Genomic DNA, 23,983 nt, shown 5'->3' on the forward strand with positions numbered 1-23,983 from the left:
GAGTTTCCCGCAGCTGCTGCGACCCAGTGCCACCGGCTGGGCTGCAGGACAGCACAGCTGAGCTGGGCCCCCCCACCCCAGACTTGCACGCTGAAGTCCTGGCCGCCAGGACCTCCGAAAGCAACTGCACTGGGAGACGGGCCTTTCCAGGGGCGGTTCGGGGTGCAGCGGGTCGCCAGGGCGGCCTGAGTCCAATATGGCTACGTCCTCCTGAGAAGGGAGGAGGACACGGCCACGCAGAGGGACGACCACAGGGGGACACGGGGAGAAGATAACCGCCCACCCGCCCACCCAGGAGAGAGGCCTTTGGAGGAGCCAGCCCGGCCCACAGCGGGGTCCCAGGCTCCAGCCTGCAGAGCTGGCCTCCTGCTTTGCTTCGTGACTGACAGCCCTCCTGCCCCCCACCCCGGCCCCCACCCCCAGGGTGGGTGGGGAGAGAGACTTTGCCACCAGGGTGCACCATGGTCACCTCCGTCCATGCCTTTTGCAGCATCCCAGGGGCCACAGACCGCAGCGGCCCAGATCAAGGTCACCCAGCCAGTCCAAGCAAAGTCATCTGGGCTTGCTCTTGGAAAGCCTGAAGCCTATTAAATCCTTACCCGGCATTAAGGGACACGCAATGAGTTCCTCTAATCCCCCAAAAGGATTAGGAAAATTCAGCCAAGATAAGCTCCTTCCAGGGGAGGAGCGGCTGACTTGGGGCTTCTCCTGAACCGGGGCCCACCCGCGGCGGGCAGAGCGGCCCCACTGGGGTCTGGGGACCGGCTGCACCCCACCCGCTCCCTGAGGGGTGACTTCCCAAGAGCCCAGGAAGCCCGCTGGGCTGGGGGCGGGGCAGGCGCTCTGGGACAAGCAGACCCCATGAACGGAAGCACCCAGTTTGGAGCCTGGGGTCAGGCCGGCCCCGGCATTGGCAGGGCCCGGGCAAGGGCCTAGCGGCCAAGGGTGAGAACGCCAGAGAACCCACAGAGGGCAGAAGAGGGGGCGGCATCTTCTGGGTCCCCATCTCCCTGCCTCCTCCCTCCCTCCCTCCCTCCCTCCCTCCTTCCACCTCCACCCCTACCTCGTCCCTGAAGGAGCCCATGCATCCCTCCCAGCCCGAGAGGGGGCTGGACCGGCGGTCTCCTTCCCTCGCGCGGCAGTCCCCGCGCGGGTCACCGGGCTTTCGCCACGCGTTTCCGGATGGGTGAACTGTAACCTCCCAAAGCTATGTCCAGCTCGGAAACAAAGGCGCCCCCTGGTAAACGAGCCCCAGAACACCGAAGGCCAAGGCCAGCACTGCCTGCCCGCCGCCCTGCTGACCCGCCCGGGAGGGGCCGGGGCTGGGCGCCAGGAGCGGGGAGCGGCAGGCGGGCAGGTCCTGGGGTCCCCGGGGCTGGGCAGGCCCATGGGCTTCACAGGTGCAGGCCCAGAGGCCCAGAGGGGGCACGGCCCTGCCCGGGGACACACAGCCGTGGGTGCCAGCAGCCCTCCCGGCAGCCCTGGGTGCGGGGGACGGGGGGGGCGCCAGCGACTGCTCCACTGTTTCCCAGCGCTCGGGGACAGATGGCTCCGGTTCCCACCCACGGAAGCCAAACATTTTCCCTGGTTACCCTGCTAATTTGCTCACAAGCCTCCTCTTGTAAATAGAGAGTACAAAGGCTCCTTCACGCCGTGCGTCCGCCCGCCGCATTCTGACCCCGCCCGGGAGGCCGCCGCCGCTGAGGGAGCCCGGGACAGCCCAGGTGAGGCCCGGGGGCAGCCGTCAGTCCCGGGGAGGGCGCGGGCTCGGGGTCCCTGCAGGCCAGCCGTGGCTCTGCCACGCCCTGTGAGCCTGGCCGGGAAGCCGGGGGTCACTGGCCGGCCTCCGTCTCCTCACCTGGGACACGGGCGTGTCCTCCACGGAGTAGCAGGTGGGGCGTTCCGGGAACCAGGGGGTCTGGGAATCCAACCGCCCTCCCGCCTTTGCCTGGGGTGGGCGCACTGGGGCCAGACCCCAGGACGGCGTCGCCCTGTCCCCTGCCCTGGTGGCAGCCCTGTCGCCCAGGCCCCTGTCCCGCACCCAGCCCTCCTCGGGACCCACCTGTAAAGCGGGGTGTCACTGAGCCGCCCGCAGGTGACGTCTGGTACCCAGTGAGAGCCCAGGGCCGTCCCTACCCCATCATGGTCAGGGGGCCTCCGTGGGGGCCGGGCTGTGACTTAGCACGCACACAGGAGCCGGGGGCGCTGGAGGGGAGTGTGTGTTGCCGGGCAGGTGGGGGGACTAACTACAATAGCGGATCAAAGCTCGGGGAAGAGGCACCTCGGCGCGGAGGGGGCGGGGTGGAGCCGGTGGGTGTAGGGTGTGGCCGGCGTGCTGGGAGGGCTGGGTGAGTGGGCCGGGGGCGGGGGAGGGGGGTACTGGCGGGCGTGTGGGGTCCGGGGCTGGCAGGAGCACAGGAGGGTCTGGGGCAGCGGGAGCGAGGAGGCTGGGGCTCGGGGACAGCAGCAGGGCCCGCCAGAGGCTGCCACCCCCCCCCACCCCCCCCGCGCCGCATCCACCCAGCCGTAATGAAGAGCTGCTCTTCCTGCTAAAAGCTCCTGGCGACTGGCCAGGCAGCTCCCGCCACTGCCACTGCCATCAGCCAGCCTCCAGCAGCAGCCCTGGGGGCCTTCCTCCCACCTCGCTGGTGGCCCGGGTGTCCCGAATGTCCCCAGGGGTGGAGGCCCAGGAGGCCACATGTGGCTTGGGGACCCGCTCCCCAGAAGCCTGGCCTGGGGTGTGACTCCCTCTGATGCCCAGGCCCCCGGGCCCAGAGGTGGGGTCCAAAGACCGCACAGCCGCAGGGCAGACAGTGGGCAGGGGGCTGGGGGGTGCCGAGGGACCAGTGTCTCCGGGCCCCGCTGTGTGACGTGGAAGCCCTCCGCCTCTCAGAGCCTCGGCTCGCCCCGGGTCTCCATCCCCTCCCACAGCCACCGAGCGGCTGGAGCTGACGGTGCACTCGGCCCAGAGCCTGGCCCCCCGCTGGCGGTCTAGCGCCGACCCCCACCCCGGCCCGCTCAGCCCCACACGGCGCCCCCGCCCCTCTTCGGAGAGCATCTCGGGCTGTGTCTGCTATTCACTTGGGCACAGGTGGTTGGACCGCGTCCTCTCTGGGTCTGGGGAGTCTGCCAGCGGCGCGGTGCTCGAATGCAGGCCCAGTGGGCGTGGCCCAGGCCCCGAGCGGGGGCGGCGGGGGTGGGGCTGCCCCTGCTTCAGGGGAAGGGACTGCTTATCTCTGGACCTGGGGCTCTGGCAGTCCAGGGGACGTTCTGTTCAGGCCGGGAACACAGGCTTTGCATGAGGGCGGGGGAAACACAGTGGTGGGAGACACCCTCGTCCCTCTGCGGTCTTCCGAGGCCTGGGCCGCCTGGCAACCGCAGCTGGCTGGTCCCGGACAGCGCCCCGCCCCCCGCCCCGGACAGCGCCCCCCTCCCCGCCCCGCCCCCCCACAGCGTCTGGCCGCCCCGCCCGCCCGTGTCCTCAGTGGGCCCGTCACTCCGTCTGTGTCTGTTCTTGGCTGCGTGTCCAGGTTGATGGGAAGATTCTAATGGGCTTTAAGTTAATAACTCGGGAATAATTAGGTTTGCGCTCCGCGGGAAGCAGATGGCGCAGCCTCCGTGGCCGGCGTCAGCCCCGCTGGCGCAGCGGTGGGGTGGGGGTAAGGGGCACCCCAGGGCTCTCTTTATACTTCCTTCTCCCCAGCGTTTTACGGTGAAAACTGTCAACGTAAGACCTGAGAGGGTTGTGCAGTGAACGCCCGTGTGCCCACCGCCTGCGTCTTGCTGTCCGTGTGCCGGCGTCTGGCCGCCACCAGTGCCCACCGCCCACTGCGGCCTCTCACTTCTGTGATGCACTTCAGGGTCAGGGGCAGACGGCAGGACACCTCACCCGGAGCATGCCTGTCATTAGCTAGCGGTCCAACTGTGCTTTCGGTTCGGTTCGGTTTGGTTTGGTTTGGTTTTTGAGGCAAAACCAAAGGGTCACCAGTTCAATTCCCAGTCAGGGCACATGCCTGGGTTTCGAGCCAGGTGCCCACTAGGGGGGCGCTCAAGAGGCAACCACACATTACTCTTTCTCTACTTTTCTCCCTCTCTTCCCCTCTCTCTAAATCAAATAAAATCTTTAAAAGGGGGTGGGGGGGCTTGTCCCACAGCCCAGAACAGAGAGGGAGGGAGAGGATGTCTCCGACAGGCCTGGCATAGCTGCAGCTTTGACCTAATGTTCATCTGGTGCCCAGGAAGCCCACCAAGCTTTTGAAGGAATCGCATCAGCTTGGAGCAGAGCTGAGCTGAATCCTGGGGTGGGGCTGAGGCACAGGAAGCTGCCCTTTAGCCCGCCCACCCTCGCTGCCCATTCCCCTGAGCGTGTGGGAGGCGACCAGGAAGAGGTGGGCCCGGCCGGAGTGCTGGCCTTTGGGTCGTAGCCCTGCAGGCACTGAGGCCCCACAGGAGAGAGTCAGCCGGACACGGACACCTTTCAGAAAGCTCAGCCGGCCTGCCTTGGGGGGCAGGTTGAAGGGCACAGGGGGACTGAGGAGGGGGCCCTGGTGGTCGTGGAGCCTGTGAAGCCCGTTAGAACAGTGCCCAGGCCCAGCTGGTGTGGCTCAGTGGATTGAGCGCTGGCCTGCCAGCCGACAGGTTGTCAGTTCGATCCCCGGTCAGGGCACAGGCCTGGGTTGCGGGCCAGGTCCCCAGTTGGGGGCGCAGGAGAAGACAACTAATCAATGTGTCTCTAGCATGTCGATGTTTCTATCCCTTTCTTTCTCCCTTCCTCCACCCCCAAAACTAAATAAATAAAACCTTTAAAAAAAGAACAGCGCCCAGCACTTGCTGAGTAAGGACAAAGCAGGTGCCTGGGTCCCCGGCGGCGGCCGCCCCCTGCTTGCACCCACAATGTAGACCGCAGCCTCTCCCAGCCCGGCTGCCTTCGTGAGCCCAGCGGACAGAGCGGCGTGGCGTCAGGCCTGCCCTCTGTCCCCGCTGCAGCCCGTCACCTGCTCCCTCAATGGGGCGGCTGCCACCAGGGGTGGGAGGGCACACGCTGGTCAGCAGGGCCCTCGCTGCTGTCGGCGAGGCCTGGGTGTCCCCGCCCTGCCGGCCCCGAGCCTCGCCCACCCTGGCACCCCCCAGGGGACCCTTTCCTGGCTCTGCCGCTCACCGCCAGCGAGGCATCTGTGAGCCGCCACAGCACCCGGGGTGCAGAGCCGCAAGTGGCAGCTCTGACCCTTCTGGGTCTTGGCTTGCTCCCACGCCAGATGGGTGGCGGCGACAGGGACAGCCCCACGTCACAGGGCAGCCGGGGGAGCTGAAGGAAGGACGCGTGTGAGGTGTTTCCTAAGCGCCGGGCCCCACGGGGAATGTGTTATGTCTCTCGCTCCTCCCGAGAGTCCTTTTAGTCCTGTTCCGAGGCGAGAGCCGGAGGGAGGGGACGGCGATCAGGGCCTCACAGCAGGCAGGCTGCGCTCTCACCGCCTGCTGAGCTGCCTGGGGGGGCTGAGGCTCCCCCTGGGTGGCGGGGGGTGGGGCAGAGGCACGACGACCACCTCCGAGACCGAAATGAGGCCCGTGTGCGTGAGACCGTGGCACCGGGCCAGGCCAGGGGTTGACGTTTGCCCCCAGGTCACAGGCACCGGACAGCGTGGCCCGCCGCTGAAGTGCATCAGGCAGGGTAGCAGTTATCCGGGGTCACAGTGATGCTGGGTGACACACCCCCGCCAAACACCAGTGGCACCTGACAGTGTCTGCGGCGCCTGCCCCTTGGGTGGTGGGCCAGGAGGCTCTGCTGATCTTGACCGGCTTGCTCTCGGCGGGGGTCGGCCGGCGGTGGGCTGACCCCGGATGCCTCGGCCGTGTGGCTGGGCCGCACGTGTGTCCCGTCCTATAGCCTGGGCGCATTCTCGCAGCGACAGCACTGGTGTCAAGGTGAAGGTTTTCAGACCTCTGGGGTATCCCAACTGTGGAATTCCCACGGGCCGGCCCACGTCACCCGTCTGAGTGCAGAGTGGCAAGGTGGGGAGATCAGTCCACCCCGGAAGGGGGAGGCGCTCCCATCTGCTCTGTTCCGGCTTCGCTCCACAGCGTGGCCCAGGGTGCCTCGGCCGCGTGGGCCCTGGCCACCCGCCTCCTCCCCCACGCCCAGGACCCCTCTGCCCACCGGCCGTGGAGGAAGGCTCCTGACGCAGCCAGCTGTGGGGTGGCCTGCCCCTCAGCTCTGGGCCCTCCTCTAAGGCACCATGGGCTTCCTGGGAGTCCCCACATCCCAGCCCTGACCCCCCACCACCCAGGAGCCCGGGCCAAGGCCTCCTGGACCCTGGGCACCATCGGTCACACTGCAGACTGGGAAACCAGCCCGGGACCTACTCCAAACCCTGGGGCTCTCCCCGTCTGGGCAGGCGTCCCCCGACTCGGAGGTGCTCCTGCCAGTGTGCCTATGACCTGGTGCCGTCAGGAGCCCGTGGGGTAGGGGTAGGGTGAGGGCGGTAGGGAGCGGGAGATCATGAAGGCCAGGTAGACCAGATGTCTCTCTCCACAAATACATTTCTAATGTTTCTTGATGAAAGTGTGTAAGGCGAAAAGCATCACTAGTAGACGCAGACTTGCTGTGGAAAAGGCAGCAAAAGCGAGGAAGACGGTGCCTCCCCAGGCGCCACATTCAATGACAGCCACAGCGGACTATTTTGCTACATTTCCTCCCTGCCGTCGTGCACAGCGGACGCAGAACTGCGCTCCCACTTTACGTTAAAAACTTCCAAGCGCCCGAAAGGCTCCAGAGCAACGGAGCGCCCCTTCTCCGAGCCAGCCACGCCCTCCGAGACCACGCCCTCCCCTCTCGGGGTCGTCCCTGCGACCTGCTCAGGGCTCACCCTTCCAGAAACAGCTGTGCGCAGCGAGCGAGCTCCCCTCCGCCCCCCCGCTACTTCCACCCCAAGTGGTTGCGTGCTGCGCGCGCTGATGGAGTCAGCGTCTGCGGAGAAACGGAGCTCATGGGCGCGCGCGTGCGCGCGTGTGTGCGCACACTCACCCGGGCACAGCCAAGTCGACACATACAATCAGCCATCACACACGTTCTGCCGCACCTTCCACTTTCTAAAAGCTACGCGATACGTCTGCACGTCGCTCCGCATTCGCACGAGTGGGGCTGACTCCCCTTCTTACGGGTGGCGCAGGACGCCGCCGTGTTGACGGACATTTCCCTCCGCTCGGAGCTTCAGCTGTTACAAAAAAGCAGCGATAACCCTTGGCTATAAAGCTTTGAACAAATATGCAAGTATCCTATTGTGTACCTTCTCCAAAATAGAATTAATGGAGCAAATGATTTGCGCATTTAAAATTTTGATTGATGTGCCAAATTTGCCTCCACAGAAGCTGCATAAATTTACATTCCCACCCCCCGCACGGAGCGCCTCCCCGCTCCCTGCCGGGGCTGACGTCAGATCTGCTGGGTCTGCTGACGTGCTGAGGGAGAAGTGGCCTCTCTGCGGTGGAGTTGGTTTTCAATCCTCCACCTGAGGCCTTTTTTTTTTTTTTTTAGGCAGAGAAAGAGAAACATCAATTGATTGCCTTCTGGTATAAGTCGGAACTGGGGATCGAACCTACAACTGGGATATGTGGCCTGACTGGGAATCAGACCTGTGACCTTGCAGGCTATGGGACGATGCTCCAACCAACCAAGCCACACCAGCCCAGGCTCAATGCAGTTTTAATCTTCGCTTTTTAAATTAGGTGTAGACTTGGGCAGTTTCTCACGTGTTGAAGCCATTGTGTTTCCCTTTTTTCTGTTTCTTTTTTTTTTTTGGTAAGTTATCATTTTATATACTTTACTCGTCTTTTCTATTTGTTGTCTTCTTCTTGTTGATTCATAGGTGCTCTTTACATATTATGGAATGGGGCCCACCAGCTGATGTGTGTGTTGCAAATATTTTCCCCACTTTGGTATCATCTCTTCCATTTGTTTGTGATGGGTTTTTCCCTGCATACACTTTATATATTTTTTTAAGATTTTACTTATTTTCAGAGAGAGGAGAAGGGGAGGAGAGAGGGAGAGAAACACAGATTGGTTGCCTCTCACATGCCCTCAACTGGGGACCTGGCCGGCAATCCAGGCATGTGCCCTGACTGGGAATTGAACAGGGGATCTTTTGGTTTGCAGGCTCCTGGAACTCAATCCACTGAGCCACACCAGCCAGGGCTACATTTTACATTTTTTAAAAGATTTTATTTATTTATTTTTTAGAGAGGGAAGGGAGGGAGAAAGAGAGAGAGAGAGAAACATCAATGTGCAGTTGCTGGGGGCCGTGGCCTGCAACCCAGGCATGTGCCCTGACTGGGAATCGAACCTGCGATGCTTTGGTTCGCAGCCCGTGTTCAATCCACTGAGCTACGCCAGCCAGGGCACACTTTATATTTTTAATGAATAGTCACATGTAGTGAGTTTTTTTTTCTTTTCACTAATGGCTTTTGAGTTTTGTGTCTTGCTTAGGAAGAATTTTCTACAAAATTATTAAAGACTAAAATTTGCATTTTTGTGGTTGTTATTTTTGTTATTGTTTTGGTATAAGGAATGAGGTAGAGATCTAATTTTATTTTACTTTTTAAAGATTTATTTATTTATTTATTTATAGAGAGAGGGGAAGGGAAGAAGAAAGAGAGGGAAACATCAATGTGTGGTTGCCTCTCACGCACCCCCTACTGTGGGCCTGGCCCAAGACACAGGCATGTGCTCTGACTGGGAATCGAACTGGTGACCCTTTGGTTGGCAGGCCTGCGCTTAGTCCACTGAGCCACACCAGCCAGGGCAAGGTCTAATTTTAGTTTATTTTCAGATTGTCACCTAATGGTGCAGACACCATTTCTAGGGCAATCCATCTTTCTCCCCCTAATAGGAAACGCTATCACCATCACTGTCATTTTTGAAAAGCACCGTGTCAGAGCACGCACTGGGGCCGGCTTCTGGAAGCGCGCCCTGTGTCCTCAGAAGGCCCCTGTCCCCCGAGTCGCGCTCCCGCTGCGGGTCGGGAGCTTCGTCTCTACGCTGTGTCCAGCAAGTTAGCCCGGCGTGACTCCTCGGCCATTCTCCAAAATCCCTCTTCCCTTGTGGACTTGAGAATCGGTTTATCTGCTTCCAGAGGGGGGCATCCTGCTGGTGTTTCTGCGGGGCCACTGTTATTAGACAGGCACGCTGACTCAGTAAAAATGACACCTGGGTCACAGCTTAGTCCGAAAAGACACCCCGTCCACCCGCTGGTCTGTCTCCGGGCCCCTCACAAAGGCTTTTGACAAATGTCCCTTTAAAATGTTTTCATAGAGGCGTCGAACATTTCTCTTTTCTTTTTCTTTTTCTTTTTTTTAAGATCTTTATTTATTTATTTATTTATTTATTTATTTATTTTTAGAGAGGGAAGGGAGGGAGAAAGAGAGAGAGAGAAACATCAATGTGCGGTTGCTGGGGGTCGTGGCCTGCAACCCAGGCATGTGCCCTGACTGGGAATCGAACCTGCGACGCTTTGGTTTGCAGCCCGTGCTCAATCCACTGAGCTACGCCAGCCAGGGTGAACGTTTCTAACTAAGACTATTCCAGGGAATCTTATCTCTTTGGTTGCCGTTGTGAGTTAATCTTTCCTTTCACTGCGTTTTTCTCACGGTTGGTGGTACGGAGGAGGAAGGCTGCGGAAATCCCTGGAGGGATTTTCACTGGGGTCGCTGGGCCCACCTGGGGTCCCGTCTCTTCCTCTGGTCTCGGGATGCCAGCCAGCCGCCGGCCCTCCAGGGCTCGGGGAGGAGGGAGCCAATGTCAGCAATAGTGGGCGCCCGGTCTCCTCCGCGACGCCCAGGTTACCGAGGTTTCGTCAAAATTAAGAAGCGAGCTCGCATTCTCCCCAGTGCCTTCTGCAGCGGCTGCAGAGACAGCCCATACGGTGTTTCTTTAGGGTGCCGAGGGGTGTCCTGAGTTTCCTGTGCTGCTGGCCTCTGCCGATACTTCATCCGGGACTTCACACTACTCTTCACCGGGGAGGCTGGTCGGTTGTCTTCCAGAGAAATCTCTGCCGGGTGCCGGAAGGGAAGTCACCCAGCCGGCACTCCCTCCCCTCCCAGGGTTTGGCGGGACTCTGTTTCCCGTGAAACTGCCTGGGCCAGGGGCTTGGAGCACCCGGGGGCTGGCTCTGTAACCAGCGTCTCTGTTTCCTCGCCAGCAATCGCCCAGTGAGGTCTCCCTCCTCGCCCGCCTGGCAGCGGCTTCACTGCTCCCTGGTGTTTTCCCAGAAAATCACCTTACGGTTTTTCCAATCTGTTGGCACAGACTGCAGAGTGTCTCTGTGCGTCTTTTCGTGTCCTGTTTGCACAGCCCGGCACCCTCAAGCCACCCTCACCCACATTATTATAAACGTGACCTCTGTGGGACTCGGGGGTTCTCTGCGTGGCCGCATTGTTCCACTGGTTTCCGTGGGGTTTCCAAAGGTAGCAATGTCTTCGTCTCCCAGCCACATGACTATTACTCAGCCACTCTTCTCCGGCAGCTGGGCTATTGGCAATGTTTGGCTCTCGTGAGAACCCTTTTTGTATCTAGAATTATTTCCTTGGGCTAGATTTTCCGGATCGAAGGGTCAGCGTGGGTTTTAGGCCAATTTGCTTTCCGGAAGGTCGTTCCCATGTGCGCTCCTAGCAGCAGGCTAGGTTTGAAAACCTAGGTCACGGTGCGCCCCCTCCTCCGAATAAAACCCCCCAGGGCCGTCCCACTGCCAACAAGACCCCCTGGGCCAGCCCCCCCCCCCCACAACTTGGTCTCTCACAACAGGCGCAGCCCCCCTGCGGGCCAGAAGCGCCTGGGGCCTCCGGGGTGATGCAGAGGGTGGGGTGGTCTCCACGGGAGGGGGGGTCTCCGCAGAGGAGGAGCTGGCCTGTGGGAAGGGAGGAGACGACATGGCGGGGGGGGGGGGAGCCCGCACGGGACAGCGGACACCTGTGTGGATCCCACCCCAGTGGCTCGGGGCGGGGTGTGGTGGGGACTCGCCTGCTTCCCACGGACAGGCCGCGGCCCAGGGGCTGGGCGCGGGGGTGGGGACCAGGCAAGGGGGCGCGCAGGAAGCCGCAGCAGCCCCTGAACACCGCGGGAACCCTCAGGGTCTCCAGCCCAAGAACTCCTACTCATCCCTCAAAATTGTGAGTCTGGTCACAGGAGAGACCGGGGCCACTCACCGACCACCCCCCTCCTCCCCCGCCAGCCCCCAGCCCCGCCCCTCCGCGTCTTAGGCCTCCCTCCTCCCAGCGGACCTGGGGTGGCGGCGCAGCGGAGGCGGGGTGCCGGGCCTGGGTACCCGGCGGGAACGGGTAGGATATGGGAGGTGGTGGGCCAGGTCAGCCGCGGGTCTCTCGGGGTTGCGCGGCCACTAAACCCTCCCTGGGGTGTCGGCGTCCGGCGAGACCTCAGCCTCCGCCGCGTCCCCCCCTCTGCGGAGGCCGCGAGCCCAGGAGGCGGAGAAGGGGGGCGGGTGGGTGGCGGGCAGACGGGCGGGGCCCCGCCAGTGGGGCGGAGCGCGGGGTCCGGCTGAGCTCGCCGCTGCCTCTGATACCCCGAGACACGCTCGCCGACCCGGGGCGGGCGGACCCGCACCCACGGAGGACGTTGTCTGCGCCCGGCCCGAGGCGGCGTGCGGAGTGGGAGGAGCGGGGCACAGCCGACCGGGGCGCTGGTGCCCAGGGGTCCCGGCGCTGGGACGGCGGGCGCAGGGAGGGGTCCGGCGCGCCCAGGACCCCCGGGCGGACCGGGCCCAGGTAAGAGGCCACCGCGGAGGTGGCGGGCAGGCGGGCGTGCGGACTGGCTGGGTTGCGGAGACCTGTCGGAGCCTTTGTCTGCAGCGCGCGCGGCCCCACTCCGCGCCGGCCCGGGCCGCCGCGTCCAGGGGCGCAGGCACGAGACCCTGGGGAACCCAAGCCCCCCACCCCACCCCCTGTCCCGGGAAGAGGGAGCTTCCACCCCACGCGTGCAGCATCCGTACGGGGCCACCACCTCCCCCGCCCCCATCAGCCCAGCTGCGAGCGCAGCTACAGACTCGGGAAGGGGCAGAGCGGCCGGGGCCCCAGCCGCCCGCGTCTTGTGCCCCCTCCTTCCGCCGCGCGGGCTAAGTAAGGGCCCTTTCACCCGAAGTTGCCCTGTCCCCTCGCCCATCGCCCCGCCAGCCCTCTCCTAGCTCTGGGAAAAGCCGGGAGAAGAGGTGGGCCTCTTCCAGAGGTCACCTCCCAGTGGTGGGGCCGTCTTCCCTGGGCAGGGGGGCGCAGGCCCAGGAACCAACTTTATTGCTGATGGAACCGGGCAGTGGAGTTTGGGGGAGGGGGTGCCGGAGCCTCTAGAAACTACAGGAACCCGGATGGGAGAGGAGGGGTGTCCCCGCCGCCCCAGCTGGCAGCCTGCACCTGTGACCAGTGCAGTCAGCTGTCCTGGGGGAGGGGGGCTCCAGAACGGGGGTGATCAAAGGATCCTGAACCCACTTTTCTGCTGCCAGAGGCGACCCGGTGGCAGTCGGGCAGCGGGGAGGTCCCGGCTACGGAGGGAGCAGCAGGGAAGCCCCAAACCGGCCTAGGCCGGTGGTGGGGCCGAGGCCACCCAAGGGTGCCCAGCTGCCCCGGGGCTGTGGCCCGCAGGGAGTGTGAGGCCCCAAGAGGGCCGGCGGGCTGCCTTCCCACCCAGCATCCAGGCTCCCTGTCCCCTCCACGGGGCCGCACTCTGCAGGTGGGGCACAGCCCCCAAGGGGCCAGCCCGGCCTTGGGGTGCAGACGCCCAGCACCTCCGCGGCACCCTGGGGTGCACTCAGAACCCATGTCCCCTCCTCAGTCACCGCTGAAATGGGGGAGCCACAGGGGTCGCCCCAAGGCATGGCCCCTGCAGGTAGCTCCCGGTGCCTCAGCGGCCCTTTCTGCAAGGTGGCAGGTGAGCCGGGTTTGGGGCTCTGTCAGGGTCAGAGCCCCCGTGGGCCCCCAGCAGTGCCGTGACGCGGGGCTCGTGCGACGGCCAGCGCCTCCTGACCGAGGCCTTCCCTGTTTGGGAGGGGCGCCACCCTCCTCGTCCACAGCATGGAGGGGGAAACTGAGGCCCAGGGCGACCTGTGGGCTGCCCTGGCGACTCCCCAGGGCGGGCACGGAGGGGTCCCGGCAGGGTGGGGGGCAGAGGCAGAAGAGAGCCCATGTGCACGTTCCAGATTTTAATTAAAGGGGGACACGGGGTGGGGGAGGAGGGGGTGCACTTCCACCTGAGGCTCTGGGCCCTCTGAGGTGTGGAGCCCTCGGGGTCTGGGGAGGGGGCACTGGAGGCCGGCTGCCTGGAGAGGTGGGGGCAACCCCGCGGTCACCCCGGCTCCCGCCCACCATCTGTACAGTCTGTCCTCTGCCCAGGCCAGCGACGCGGTGTTAGGGCCCTGGGGCCTTGTCAGGGGGAGCGGGAGCGCCCCCACCCACCTGCAGGAGCGGGTCTGAAGGAGCATGTGGGGGCGGGCTGGGGCCTCGGGTGTGAGCGGCAGCCGCCCGCTGCCCAGTGGAGCCGCCGGAGGCAGAGGTGGGGCCGCCTTCTGGCTGCATGCCCAGCACGTCCGCCTCCCCAGTGGCGCGGCCTCTCCGCCGGGTGGGGAGCTCACGCGGAGGCCCGGGGCGTCTGCACGCTGCGTCTCCGGCCCTGTGCTGGTCGGGCCCCGGGGGTCGGGGATGGACAGCCTCTGGGGCTGGCCCCACTCTGTCCTGAGCAGGTCGTGCGTGGAGCCGGGTGGGCCACGGTCCCCACGCCTGCAGGGGGTGGCCCGGGCGAAGGCCACGGTCATTCAAATCCAGCCAGGCTGAGCTCTGCCCGGAGTCCCCTGCTCGGGGCCCCAGCGCGGGATGGGGGGCTCCCGAGGGGGCTGCGTCTGGGTTCCCAGCCCCCTGCTCAGTGCTCGTGTGCCCGCCAGCCCACCAGCCAGCAGACGGGGTCCCCCAGGACCAGCCTGGAAGCAGGGACAGCTTCCAGCCCCCAGGCCCCAGTGACAAGTCTGTCGGGAGCCCGGCGGGGGGACCTCGGGCCTGGGTGGGGGGGTGGCACTGGGTAACCTGTCCAGCTGCTTGGGAGTGGGGAGACTGAGGCAGGCGAGCTGGAGGGAGTGAGCAGGCGGGGGCACCTCAGAGACATCTGTGGGCCCACCTCAGAGACACTGGGGCACGTGGGGCCCTCAGGAAGCGGTCCCCCTGCTCCCCGAGGGTTCCCCCCCACGGGTGCTCCCGCACATGCTCACGGGGGCCGGAGACCAGAGGTGCCACCCTCGGGGCCCTCCCGTCTCCGCCTCAGATGCTCTCCAGGGAACGTTTATTGCAGTCTGATAGACGGAGAAGGCCGTTAGAGAAACAGACCAATGCGTGGCTTGGGTAAAACTCTAGCCCCCTCCCCACACACACAGGGCTGTCTGGGGGTGGGGAGGCTCTCCCTCGTAGACCGATCAGCTCCGTCCTGGGGCTCGCAGGCTTGAGCTGGGGCTGGGGACATGGAGGCAAGGCCAGAGCGAGGACACCCCGCCAGTGGAGGTGCCCCCACCGAATGGGGCCCAGTGGTCCGGAGCAGCGCCCTCCCCCGGGCCTGAGTTTGGGTTGGGCTCCCCCGCTGACCCCCTGTGAGACCGGGGCAGGGGGCTGGTTCACCCCCTAACCCTCGCTGCTCCGGCCGTCAGGGGGGCGAACCTGGGCCCCTCCCCCCAGAGGGAAGTGGCTTCGCGGGTGTCACCTGCTGCTCTGACTGCTCGCTGCCCTGGCATCCCGATTCCTCCGTCTGCCTCTCCGCCCCCCCACCCCACCTCCCCGTGCCCGCCGCCGCCCCCACCCTCACGCAGGCCCCCGTCGTAGCCTCCTCCTGACACACAGGCCCCCCCACGGCTGCCCCGCTGGCTTGGGTCTGCGTGTCCGGCTGCGCTGCTTCGGAACGGGAGGGGACGGGCCCGGGGACGGGACAGCGGCAGGGGCTCCCTCAGCCTCCCTCTCTCCGCAGCGCCGGCCGCCATGGGCACCGTGGGCAGCCGGCGCCTGCAGGAGCCTGGCGCGGCGGCAGGCACGCCAGCCCGGAGCGTGGTGACCAGCTTCGGCTTCAACAGCTGCCCGCTGGAGGAGGCGGCGGCAGCGGCAGAGGGGCGGCTCTGCGCGGCCGGGGGAGCCCCGACTCTCGCAGACTCTGGTGAGTGGGGGTGCGGGTGGGCGTGTGTCTGGCCCACGGCAGAGACGGCCAGGGAGCGGCAGAGACCGGCCCGCAGGCTGTCACGAGTGCGGGAGACGGCGTGGGCCGGCCAGATGGGGTCTGCGGCAGTAACTCGCCGGCCCCGTGGGGGGTCTCGGCGCCTTCACCCACGGGCCGCGTTCCCAGTGCAGGCACAGAGCCGGGCCGAGAGACTCCCTCGGAACAGGGGTCCCATGACCCCCGGCCCAGGTGGAAGGGTGCACGGTGACTCACCCTCCGACCTGTGCGTCCAGCTTCTCTCTAAAGTGACACCGGTCACGTCGGTCCCGTTCATTGGCCAAAGCGAGCCGTGCCTCGTTGCCTCGGTGGAGGTGGGAGAGTGCCCGGAGGCAGGGCCACCGTGGGGCGCACAGCCCGGTCTGGGCGGGGCCGCGAGGCCGCAGTCCGGGACGCGGGCTCAGGGAGCCGGAGGAGACGGGCACCGGCAGGGAGGGCGAGCACGGGGGCTCCTGTCCCGCCCACCAGGGCTCAGCCCCAGCCGCTCTCCCTCTGCCCCGCCCCCCCCAGGGACCTCGGGGAGTCCCCGTTCTCCGGGCCTGGGTGACTTCCTCTGGAAAGGAGCGGTGGCTGGTGCCGCTGTCCACGGACACAGGACCCAAAATGTTGTTGAACGCTGTCCCCGAGAGCTCATTTCGGGGGCAGGGGGCTCTGCTTTACACTAGCCCCACTCCAGGCCCGGAAACGGGGTTCTCTCTTCAGTTCTGTGCCCGTGTGCATGGACAGAGCCCAGCCGGGCCCACCCTCGGTGCTGGACGCCCCCTGGCCCAGCGTGGCAGTCGACAGCGAGGGGCGGTGGCCACAGCTGCCGTGGCCATAGGAGGGGACGGCGGCCACGGTGATTCCAAGGGAAGTGGCCTCGGGGGCGGTGGCTGGATCGCTGAGCGTTTGACCAGCGGCAGGGCCAGCAGGGGGTGCACGGACAGTGGCAGAGATGGGGGGCCACGTCCGGGGGGCGGGGGCAGCTAGGTGCTCACACTCAGGGTTTGGTGTGGGGCGTCGGCTCTCCCGAGTGGGGGCAGGCTGGAGCCCCAGGACGGGGGCAGCTGTGGCCGTGAACGTGGGTGGCGGCCACGGTGCTGGCAATGGTAGCAACATGGTCGCCATGGTTGCAGCGGCTGCGAAGGCGGCCACAGTGGCCGTGACTGTGGCCGTGGTGCAGTGGCACTGGCAGCTGTGGCTGTGGAGAGCAGCAGAAGCCATGGTGACAGCCATGATGCTGGGGGACCTGGTGGTGGTGGCCACAGTGATGGTGGCCGTGGTGGTGGCCAAGGCGGCTGTGGTTCTGGTGACAGATGAGCGGGGCATAGGATGGCGGGGCGCCACACACAGTGGCCGGGGCTGCTGGCGGGCTGTGGCCGCGGTGGTGGTGGCCGTGGTGGCGCACTACAACTGGGGGGGGGGTGGCTGTGGCCACGGTGGCCCGGTCGCCCTGTCACCCGGGTCTCGGGGCAGCAGCAGAGGGCCCGGCGCCCGACGACCGCTACCACGCCATCTACTTCGCGATGCTGCTGGCCGGCGTGGGCTTCCTGCTGCCCTACAACAGCTTCATCACCGACGTGGACCACCTGCACCACAAGTTCCCAGGTGGGTCCCTCCGGGAGCCCCCCAGGCAGGGCCCTGCGCGGGGAGCCCGTCCCGCCCATGTCTGGGCTCAGCTCTCTGCCCCGAGGACCTCGGGGCGGCCCTCGCCCTCTCTGGGCCCTCAGGCGAGGAGGCGGCGCCTGGCGGGGCAGGTGCAGGGCGCGGGGGCTCCCCCTGGGCACCTGCTGCTGGCCGCCCCCCACAGGGACCTCCATTGTGTTCGACATGAGCCTCACCTACATCTTGGTGGCTCTGGTGGCCGTGCTGCTGAACAACGTGCTGGTGGAGAGGCTGAGCCTGCACACCAGGATCACCGCAGGTACGCCCCCACCCCTCCCCGCACACCGGGGTCACCGCGGGTACGCCCCCCACCCCTCCCCGCACACCAGGATCACCGCAGGTACGCCCCCACCCCTCCCCGCACACCGGGGTCACCGAGGGTACGCCCCCCACCCCTCCCCGCACACCGGGGTCACCGCGGGTACGCCCCCCCACCCTCTCCGCACACCGGGGTCACCGCGGGTACGCCCCCACCCCTCCCCGCACACCGGGGTCACCGCGGGTACGCTCCCACCCTGGGCTCCCAGCTCTCCTGCGCCTCACCCGCCCCGCACCCCCCTAGTCTGTAGAGTGGGCGCCCCTCCCTGTGGGGTTCTGCGCGCGAAGATAAGGCCCGGCCTGTGGTGGGCACAGCGCCCACTAGCACGTTACCTGCCGCCGGGAGGTCTGTGGGCCCCACATTGTCCAGGGGCCCGAGCCCTTCCCTCCCCCAACTTCTCTGCTGCCCTCCCACCTCTCTGCTGACATCCTGCTTCAAGGGTCCACTCAAACAGCACCTCTTCCAGGAAGTCTCCCAGGACCCCACTCAGACCCCTACAGTGTCCCCCGCTCTCCACGCATTAAGAGCGACGGCAGGGAGAGGGCACCCCCGAACTGGTGCCAGGGGAGAGGTGGGCACGTGGGAGCCCCCGGCTCACCGCTCGCCGCCCCTCTCCCCGCCCTACAGGCTACCTCTTGGCCTTGGGGCCCCTCCTCTTCATCAGCATCTGTGATGTGTGGCTGCAGCTCTTCTCGCGGGACCAGGCTTACGCCATCAACCTGGCCGCCGTGGGCACCGTGGCCTTCGGCTGCACAGGTAGGCACGGGGCGGGGGTGGGGCGGGCGGGGGGGCTGAGCCCCTAGGTGCCCGAGGCACCCATCCCACCCGGCCCCGCTGCAGCGCTGGGGCCCGTTATGTGGGGCGAGTGGCTGGTCCTCCCCGTTCCCCGCCCCCCACCCCCCTCAGGGGACGTCCAGCTTTGAGGCCCAGCTCTCGCGATGCCTCCTCCAGGAAGCCCTTTGTTGTCAGTGAAACCAAGGCTTCCTGAACTACAACCTGAAGCCAGGCAGGGCCCTCTGGCCCGTCCTGTTAAAAAATAAAAAATGCGGGTAGGGGCCAGGAGAGCCAGGCTGCCAGCCTCGCCCAGGGCTGAGCCCGGCAGGGACCAGCCTGGCCGTGGGCCGCCGGCCAGGGCGCTCACTGTCCCGTGTCGGTCAGGACAAGAGGCGTCGTGCTGCAGTAACGAGCGAGCCCAGAAGGCTCAGCGGCTGCAAAGACCAAGACTTCTCTCTGGCCCCCGCCCCGCGCCCAGCACGTGGGCGGGACTCCACGCAGTGCCCCCCAGCAGCCCAGGCTGACTGCTGGCGGCCCGTTGGTGACGGGAGGCCTCTCGGGCGGCCACTGTCGGGGGAGGGAGAGACTGGAAGTCCCCGTGGGCTCCTCTCTGCCTCAGCCAGAAGTGACATGTGGCGTGTCCGCTCATGTTTCATCGGGCGGACGAGTGGAGGCGCCCAGCTGCCCCTGGCGGGCTTGTGGGAGGCAGGACGCGCCCCACCTGGTGGCCAGAGCGGGTTCCACTGCCCTGCGAGGAGGCTGGACCCCACACCCCTGCCGCCACCGCCGCGGGAAGCGTTAACCTCCGCTTCCCCGCACCCGCTGCGTTTTGTCCCGCGCCGACCGGGGGTGTCTCACGGCTGCCCCACCCCCTCTCTCTCTCTCAAGTGCAGCAATCCAGCTTCTACGGGTACACGGGGATGCTGCCCAAGAGGTACACGCAGGGCGTCATGACCGGGGAGAGTGAGTATCAGCAGGCCTGGGCGGGGGTGGCGCCGGCTGCCTGGGGTTCGGAAGCCCCTTCCTGGGGAAGGCACAGGACGTGCCTGGACCGAGGCCAGTCTCAAGGGCCGGGCCCCCCTGGCTGGCTGGGGACGGGGACCTTTGTGATGTGAGGGGCTGGTGCCCTGTGCCTGTGTGTGGTGTGCGTCTGTGTGTCCGCACGCGTGTGCGCGCAAAGGTTAGCCCTGCCCCCCCCACCCAGGTCAGAGCCGCACCTAAGCAGCAGCTGTCCCTGGAGCACCCGCCCACGGGCTGCCCCTGCTGGCATCCCCGCCTCAGTTTCTCAAAGTCACCTTCCACAACCCTGCCCCGCCCCACCGCCCACTTGCCCCAGCTCAGTGCCCAGCTCCTTGTGCTCAAACCGGAGGCTCACCCCGAGGCCTTGGCCTTGCCCTTGCCCTCCAGCCCCTGGCCTAGGCGGCCGACTCCCCCGCTGCCCTGGGGGCAGCACCACCCTCAGCCGGCCCCGCACACCAGGGCACCAGCCCTGGACATCCTCGACCTCCGTCCTGTGCAGGGGCCGGGGCCGGGTCAGAGGCTCCTGGGGTTCTTCTCAGCAGGTGGCGCTCCTGCCCCTCCCCCCGGCCAGGGCGCGGTCCCCTGGTCTCTGCCGCCCCCACCGCCCGCCCCGCACCGCGGTTGGCACTGTGCTGACTTGTGAGCATCCCCTCCCCACCGAGTCCCAGGAAGACAGGCCCACGAGTGTCATCCCCGCTGTGTCCTCAGCAGGCACGTGACACGTGCCACGTGCTCCCCGGCGGAACAGAGTTGGGAGGGAGGTCTGGGCCGGGGGCGGGGCCGACGGGGTGGGGGGCGGGGGCGGGGAGGTGGCGGAGGGAGTGGGACCGACAGGCAGGGCCCAGCGGGGCTGGAGTGGGCGTGCAGGGGTGAGGGGCCGGGCGGGGTCCCAGGCCCGCGCCCCCCTTCTCCCCACCCCCGCAGGCACGGCCGGCGTCATGGTCTCGCTGAGCCGCATCCTCACCAAGCTGCTGCTGCCGGACGAGCAGGCGGGCACGCTCATCTTCTTCCTGGTCTCCGCCGGCCTGGAGCTGCTCTGCCTCCTGCTGCACCTGCTGGTGCGGCGCAGCCGCTTCGTGCGCCAGCACACCCTGCGGCCCCGCGACTGCCGCCCGGGCGTCGGGGCCGGCTACCGCGTGCACCACGACGTGGCTGCGGAGGACATCCACTTCGTAAGCCTGCGTCCCCGCCACGACGCCTGAAGGAGCCCGGGGCCCCGGGATCCATCTCTACGCAGCCCCCGCAGGGATCCCCCCGGGCGGCCTGGTTGTGCCGTGGTCTCCGGCTCCGTCCCACGGGGCCTCCCTCCTCCCGCGGACCAACGCGCCACGCCCAGTAGCAGCACACGGCCGTGGCCTGAGCCCCATCCGCAGGCAGGCCGGCCCTCCTGTGCCGTCCCAGGGCGCCGAGGCGCCCTCTGGTGGCAGCGGGGCTGCATAGTCCCCAGCGGGCCCAGGGGGGCCGGTGAGGAGGAGGAGGCCCGTGAGCCCTGGAAGGATGCGGCTCGGGCTCCGGAGAGCCCCGCCCCGGGGAGGGCAGAGCTGGGGCCCCGCAGGGCTGGGGCCGGGGTGTTCTCACTGACGTCGGTGTGGCAGTCACCAGGGCCCTCGGCTGGGGACGCTGCAGTGAGCCAGAGACGCTGCCCCCTTGGAGCACAGAGACCCGGAGACGGGCACGGGGTGGGGGGGGGGAGGGGGTGCGTGGCGTTCCGGGCACGAATGGAGGCCAGGGGCCCCCTTCCCGGTCAGGGCGGCCGCTGAGGACTGGTGTGGGCCGAGCCTGACCCGTGGGCGGAGGGCGGTGGGACGGCCGCAGGAAAGGCACTGGGAAGGGAGGGAGAAGCTGCGAAGGCTCAGAGGCGGGCAGGAGCCCCGTGTGGGGCGGGGGGGGACGGCAAGGCAGCAGGGGCAGGCGGAGGGCCGCGAGAGGCGCCCACCTGCACCCCGCCCCCCGCCCCCCTCTGTCCCCCAGGAGGACCGGGGCCCAGCCCCGGCCGGAAGCGCGTCGCCGAAAGGCAGCCCGGCCCACGAGGTGGTCATCCGCGGAAGGGGAGCCTACGTGCGCTTCGACGTGCCCCGGCCGAGGGCGGAGCGGAGCTGGCCGTCCTTCAGAGGTGGGGGCCGGCCCCGAGCGCGCCGCCGCGCCTGTGGGAGGCGCACAGGCGGGGGGGGCGGGGTGCTGACCCCTGACCCCGCCCCCCCAGCCCTGCTGCTGCACCGGTACGTGGTGGCCCGCGTCATCTGGGCCGACATGCTGTCCATCGCCGTGACCTACTTCATCACGCTGTGCCTGTTCCCGGGGCTCGAGTCCGAGATCCGGCACTGCGTGCTGGGCGAGTGGCTGCCCATCCTCATCATGGCCGTGTTCAACCTCTCCGACTTCGTGGGCAAGGTGGGCTGCCCCTGGGGGGAGGGGGCTGTCGCAGGTGGGGGCAGCAGACCGCCAGGGCCACCAGGGGCGCCAAGGAGATGTCCCTGGGGAGGGCGGGCCCTGCACCAAGGATGCTCAAGTCTCCTAGGTGCGGAGGGTGGAGCCCAGCCATGTGCCCCCACCCCCGGGCCGTGGCCTTGAGCGTGGCCCCCAGGCCAGCCCTGGGGTCACCTGTGTCCTGGAGACCAAGGCAGGCTCCTGTCCCCCTGGGTGACGGGTCTCTGACAGCACCAGGAGTGCCCCAGAAAGGCAGGGCCCCCTGAAATGGCTGTTGTGTGCTGTGAGTGGGGGGAAGGTCAGGGGTCAGGGGGCAAGACTGGAGGCTCCAAGCTGCGGGTTCTGCAGGCCTGCCGTGGGCCCTGTCTGGAAGAAGGGGGAATGCGGGGCTCAGAGGGGTGGAGCCGCTTGCCTGGGGTCGCACAGCTGGGAGGCCTGAGCCACTGGAGTCTGTGTCTCCTGAGGGAGCAAGTGGGTCCCCCCCGCCCTGAGGCCTGCCGCTTCCCCGAGTTCGGGGGCCTGTCCCTTCGGGCTTGGTGGCTGCCTTCCTCAGACGAGGTCTAGAGCCCCACCCTGCGAGGGTCCTGGGGGACTGAATGGGGACACGGGCCAAGGACTGGTTTGCTGTAATGGAGGTTGGTGGGTTTTCATGGACAAAGCTGGACCGAGCTGGGACTGCCCCGGAGACGGGGGTGCATCTGGCGGCTGAGGCGGACTGGCGGGGGGTGGCCCACACGCCTGCTGCCGCTCTGCAGATCCTGGCCGCCCTGCCCATGGACTGGCGGGGCACGCACCTGCTGGCCTGCGCCTGCCTCCGCGTGGTCTTCATCCCCCTCTTCATCCTGTGCGTCTACCCCAGCGGCACGCCCACCCTCCGCCACCCGGCCTGGCCCTGCGTCTTCTCCCTGCTCATGGGCATCAGCAACGGCTACTTCGGCAGCGTGCCCATGATCCTGGCGGCCGGCAAAGTGGGCCCGCGGCAGCGGGAGCTGGCAGGTAGCGCCCTGGGCTGTGGCGACAGGGCGGTGCTCCCGCGCTTCTGGGTGGGGCTGGCAGTCCAGAGGAGACAGACGGACAAATGCCGGAGAACGGCGGGGGAGAGTGAAGCAGAGAAGGGGGAGGGGTGAGTCAGGCGCACGGCACCAGCAGAGCCACCTCCGGGGGCTTCACTGAGGGGGTGACTTCTGAGCGAAGACCGACCCGGGGGAAGTGGCGAGGAGGCCAGCCAGCCGTGCGACAAGGAGGGGAGAAGCCCGAGTACAGGCCCCGGGGCAGAAGCGCTGAGTGTGCTGGGGGCAGGGGTGGGCAGGGGTGGGGGGGCTGGGAAGAAGGCGCCGGATCCTGTTTTGAGCCCACAGGGCCAGCCGACGAATTGGGAGACGGGTGAGAAAGGCCGTCTCAAGTTTGGGGGCTCAAGGCGGGAAGGTGGTACTGCTGTCAGCTGAGAGGGGGAGGGAGCTCCCCCGGGAGGAGAGGGGTGCCCGAGTCGGGTTCCGGACACGGGAGGTCCCCGGAGCCCACTAGACATCCCACGCCGCCCATGACTGGGAAGCAGGCCGGGCCCGGGCCCCACGTGGAGCCGTCCTCGCCCCGCCCCTCCCCGGGGGCTGGCCCCCTCACCCCCTTCACACCCGGGAGGCCGGGGCTCCCGCTCCGGCCCTCCGTCGAGGGGCCGCACGGACGGGGGTTTGCCTGTGCACGTGCACAGCTGCTGGGGCCCCAGAAGGCCGCAGGCGGCCCGCCCCCGCCAGCTCCGGTCTCGTCCGCAGGGAACACCATGACCGTGTCCTACATGACGGGGCTGACGCTGGGCTCCGCCGTGGCCTACTGCACCTACAGCCTCACCCGCGACGGCCACCGGAGCTGCCTCCAGGCCTCCGCCGGCAACGCCTCCTTCCCCGCCGGTCTCTGAGCCGGTCTGCCGGCCCCGCCCTGCCCAGGGAGGGCCCCCGAGACCCGCACCGGGGCCCCCCCGGGCCTGAGGCCCCCTCCCCACCCCAGCCTGCCGTGCCTGCGAGCCCTGGCCGCCTCCGTGCCAGCGACGCCACCCTCTCTGGGTCCGGCCGCCCGCACTGCAGCCCCAGGGCTCCACCAGCTCTCAGAGGCCTCGGGCATGTCACTGTCCCCCACCCCGGGGCTCTGCCCAGCACTGTGCTCTGCGTCTCATCTCACGCCCAGGCCTCGCCCTCTGTCTGCGTCCAGGGCTCCGTGGGGGCCACTCACAGCCATCCCCACTCAGAAGAGTGGACCGCCAACCAGTGCCCCTGTGGGGACCCCCACTGCCAGGTCAGCACTGAGGGCCCTGGGCCCCAACCACCCCGCCCTCAGCCCCTGACTGAGCCCCTCCTCCCCTGGGGGCCCTCCAGGAGGACGGCCTGCCCCTCCCTGCCCACGGCACAGCTGTGACCGCCGCCCCACCGCTCTGTGTCCCACCAGCCACCTGTCTGTCCACTAACTGTACCGCACTGGCCATTAAAAGACGAAGGCAGAGAAACTGCCCCACGGCTGCCTCCAAGTCCTGTCTGCGGGTGAACACTGCCTTCTCAGCCCCCAGGGTCGGGGCAGGG

The 23,983-nt window shown here is 67.1% G+C and overlaps 1 protein-coding gene across 6 annotated transcripts; it reads left to right on the top strand.

Moving 5' to 3' along the window:
- Positions 1-1,635: 1,635 nt before the first annotated feature.
- SLC29A4 (solute carrier family 29 member 4) lies at positions 1,636-23,889 on the top strand. Of its 6 annotated transcripts, none has more exons than XM_045824610.1 (11): positions 1,636-1,724; positions 14,993-15,175; positions 16,688-16,819; positions 17,022-17,135; positions 17,823-17,951; positions 18,863-18,932; positions 19,914-20,161; positions 20,961-21,102; positions 21,193-21,380; positions 22,172-22,412; positions 23,186-23,889. In XM_045824610.1, exons 2-11 carry the CDS (start codon positions 15,004-15,006, stop codon positions 23,820-23,822), a joined length of 2,073 nt encoding a protein of 690 aa, XP_045680566.1. In that variant the 5' UTR covers positions 1,636-1,724; positions 14,993-15,003; the 3' UTR covers positions 23,823-23,889. The 6 variants fall into 6 exon arrangements, with proteins under 6 accessions (XP_045680566.1, XP_045680558.1, XP_045680575.1 ...); XM_045824602.1 differs by lacking the exon at positions 1,636-1,724 and adding an exon at positions 11,597-11,769; XM_045824619.1 differs by lacking the exon at positions 1,636-1,724 and adding an exon at positions 11,597-11,769 and having other exon boundaries at positions 16,691-16,819.
- The last annotated feature ends 94 nt before the right edge of the window (positions 23,890-23,983 follow it).

Source organism: Phyllostomus hastatus, unplaced genomic scaffold (genome assembly GCF_019186645.2).
Source record: "Phyllostomus hastatus isolate PE091 unplaced genomic scaffold, TTU_PhHast_1.1 phas_contig_150, whole genome shotgun sequence".
Classification (NCBI taxonomy): domain Eukaryota; kingdom Metazoa; phylum Chordata; class Mammalia; order Chiroptera; family Phyllostomidae; genus Phyllostomus; species Phyllostomus hastatus.

Excerpts from the sequence above, each read along its gene's own strand:
- SLC29A4 (XM_045824610.1), top strand. The coding sequence starts at position 15,004 with ATGGGCACCGTGGGCAGCCGGCGCCTGCAGGAGCCTGGCGCGGCGGCA. Across the intron at positions 15,176-16,687 it reads CCCGACTCTCGCAGACTCTG|CAGCAGAGGGCCCGGCGCCC; the intron begins GTGAGTGGGGGT and ends GTCTCGGGGCAG. Across the intron at positions 18,933-19,913 it reads GGGCGTCATGACCGGGGAGA|GCACGGCCGGCGTCATGGTC; the intron begins GTGAGTATCAGC and ends CCACCCCCGCAG.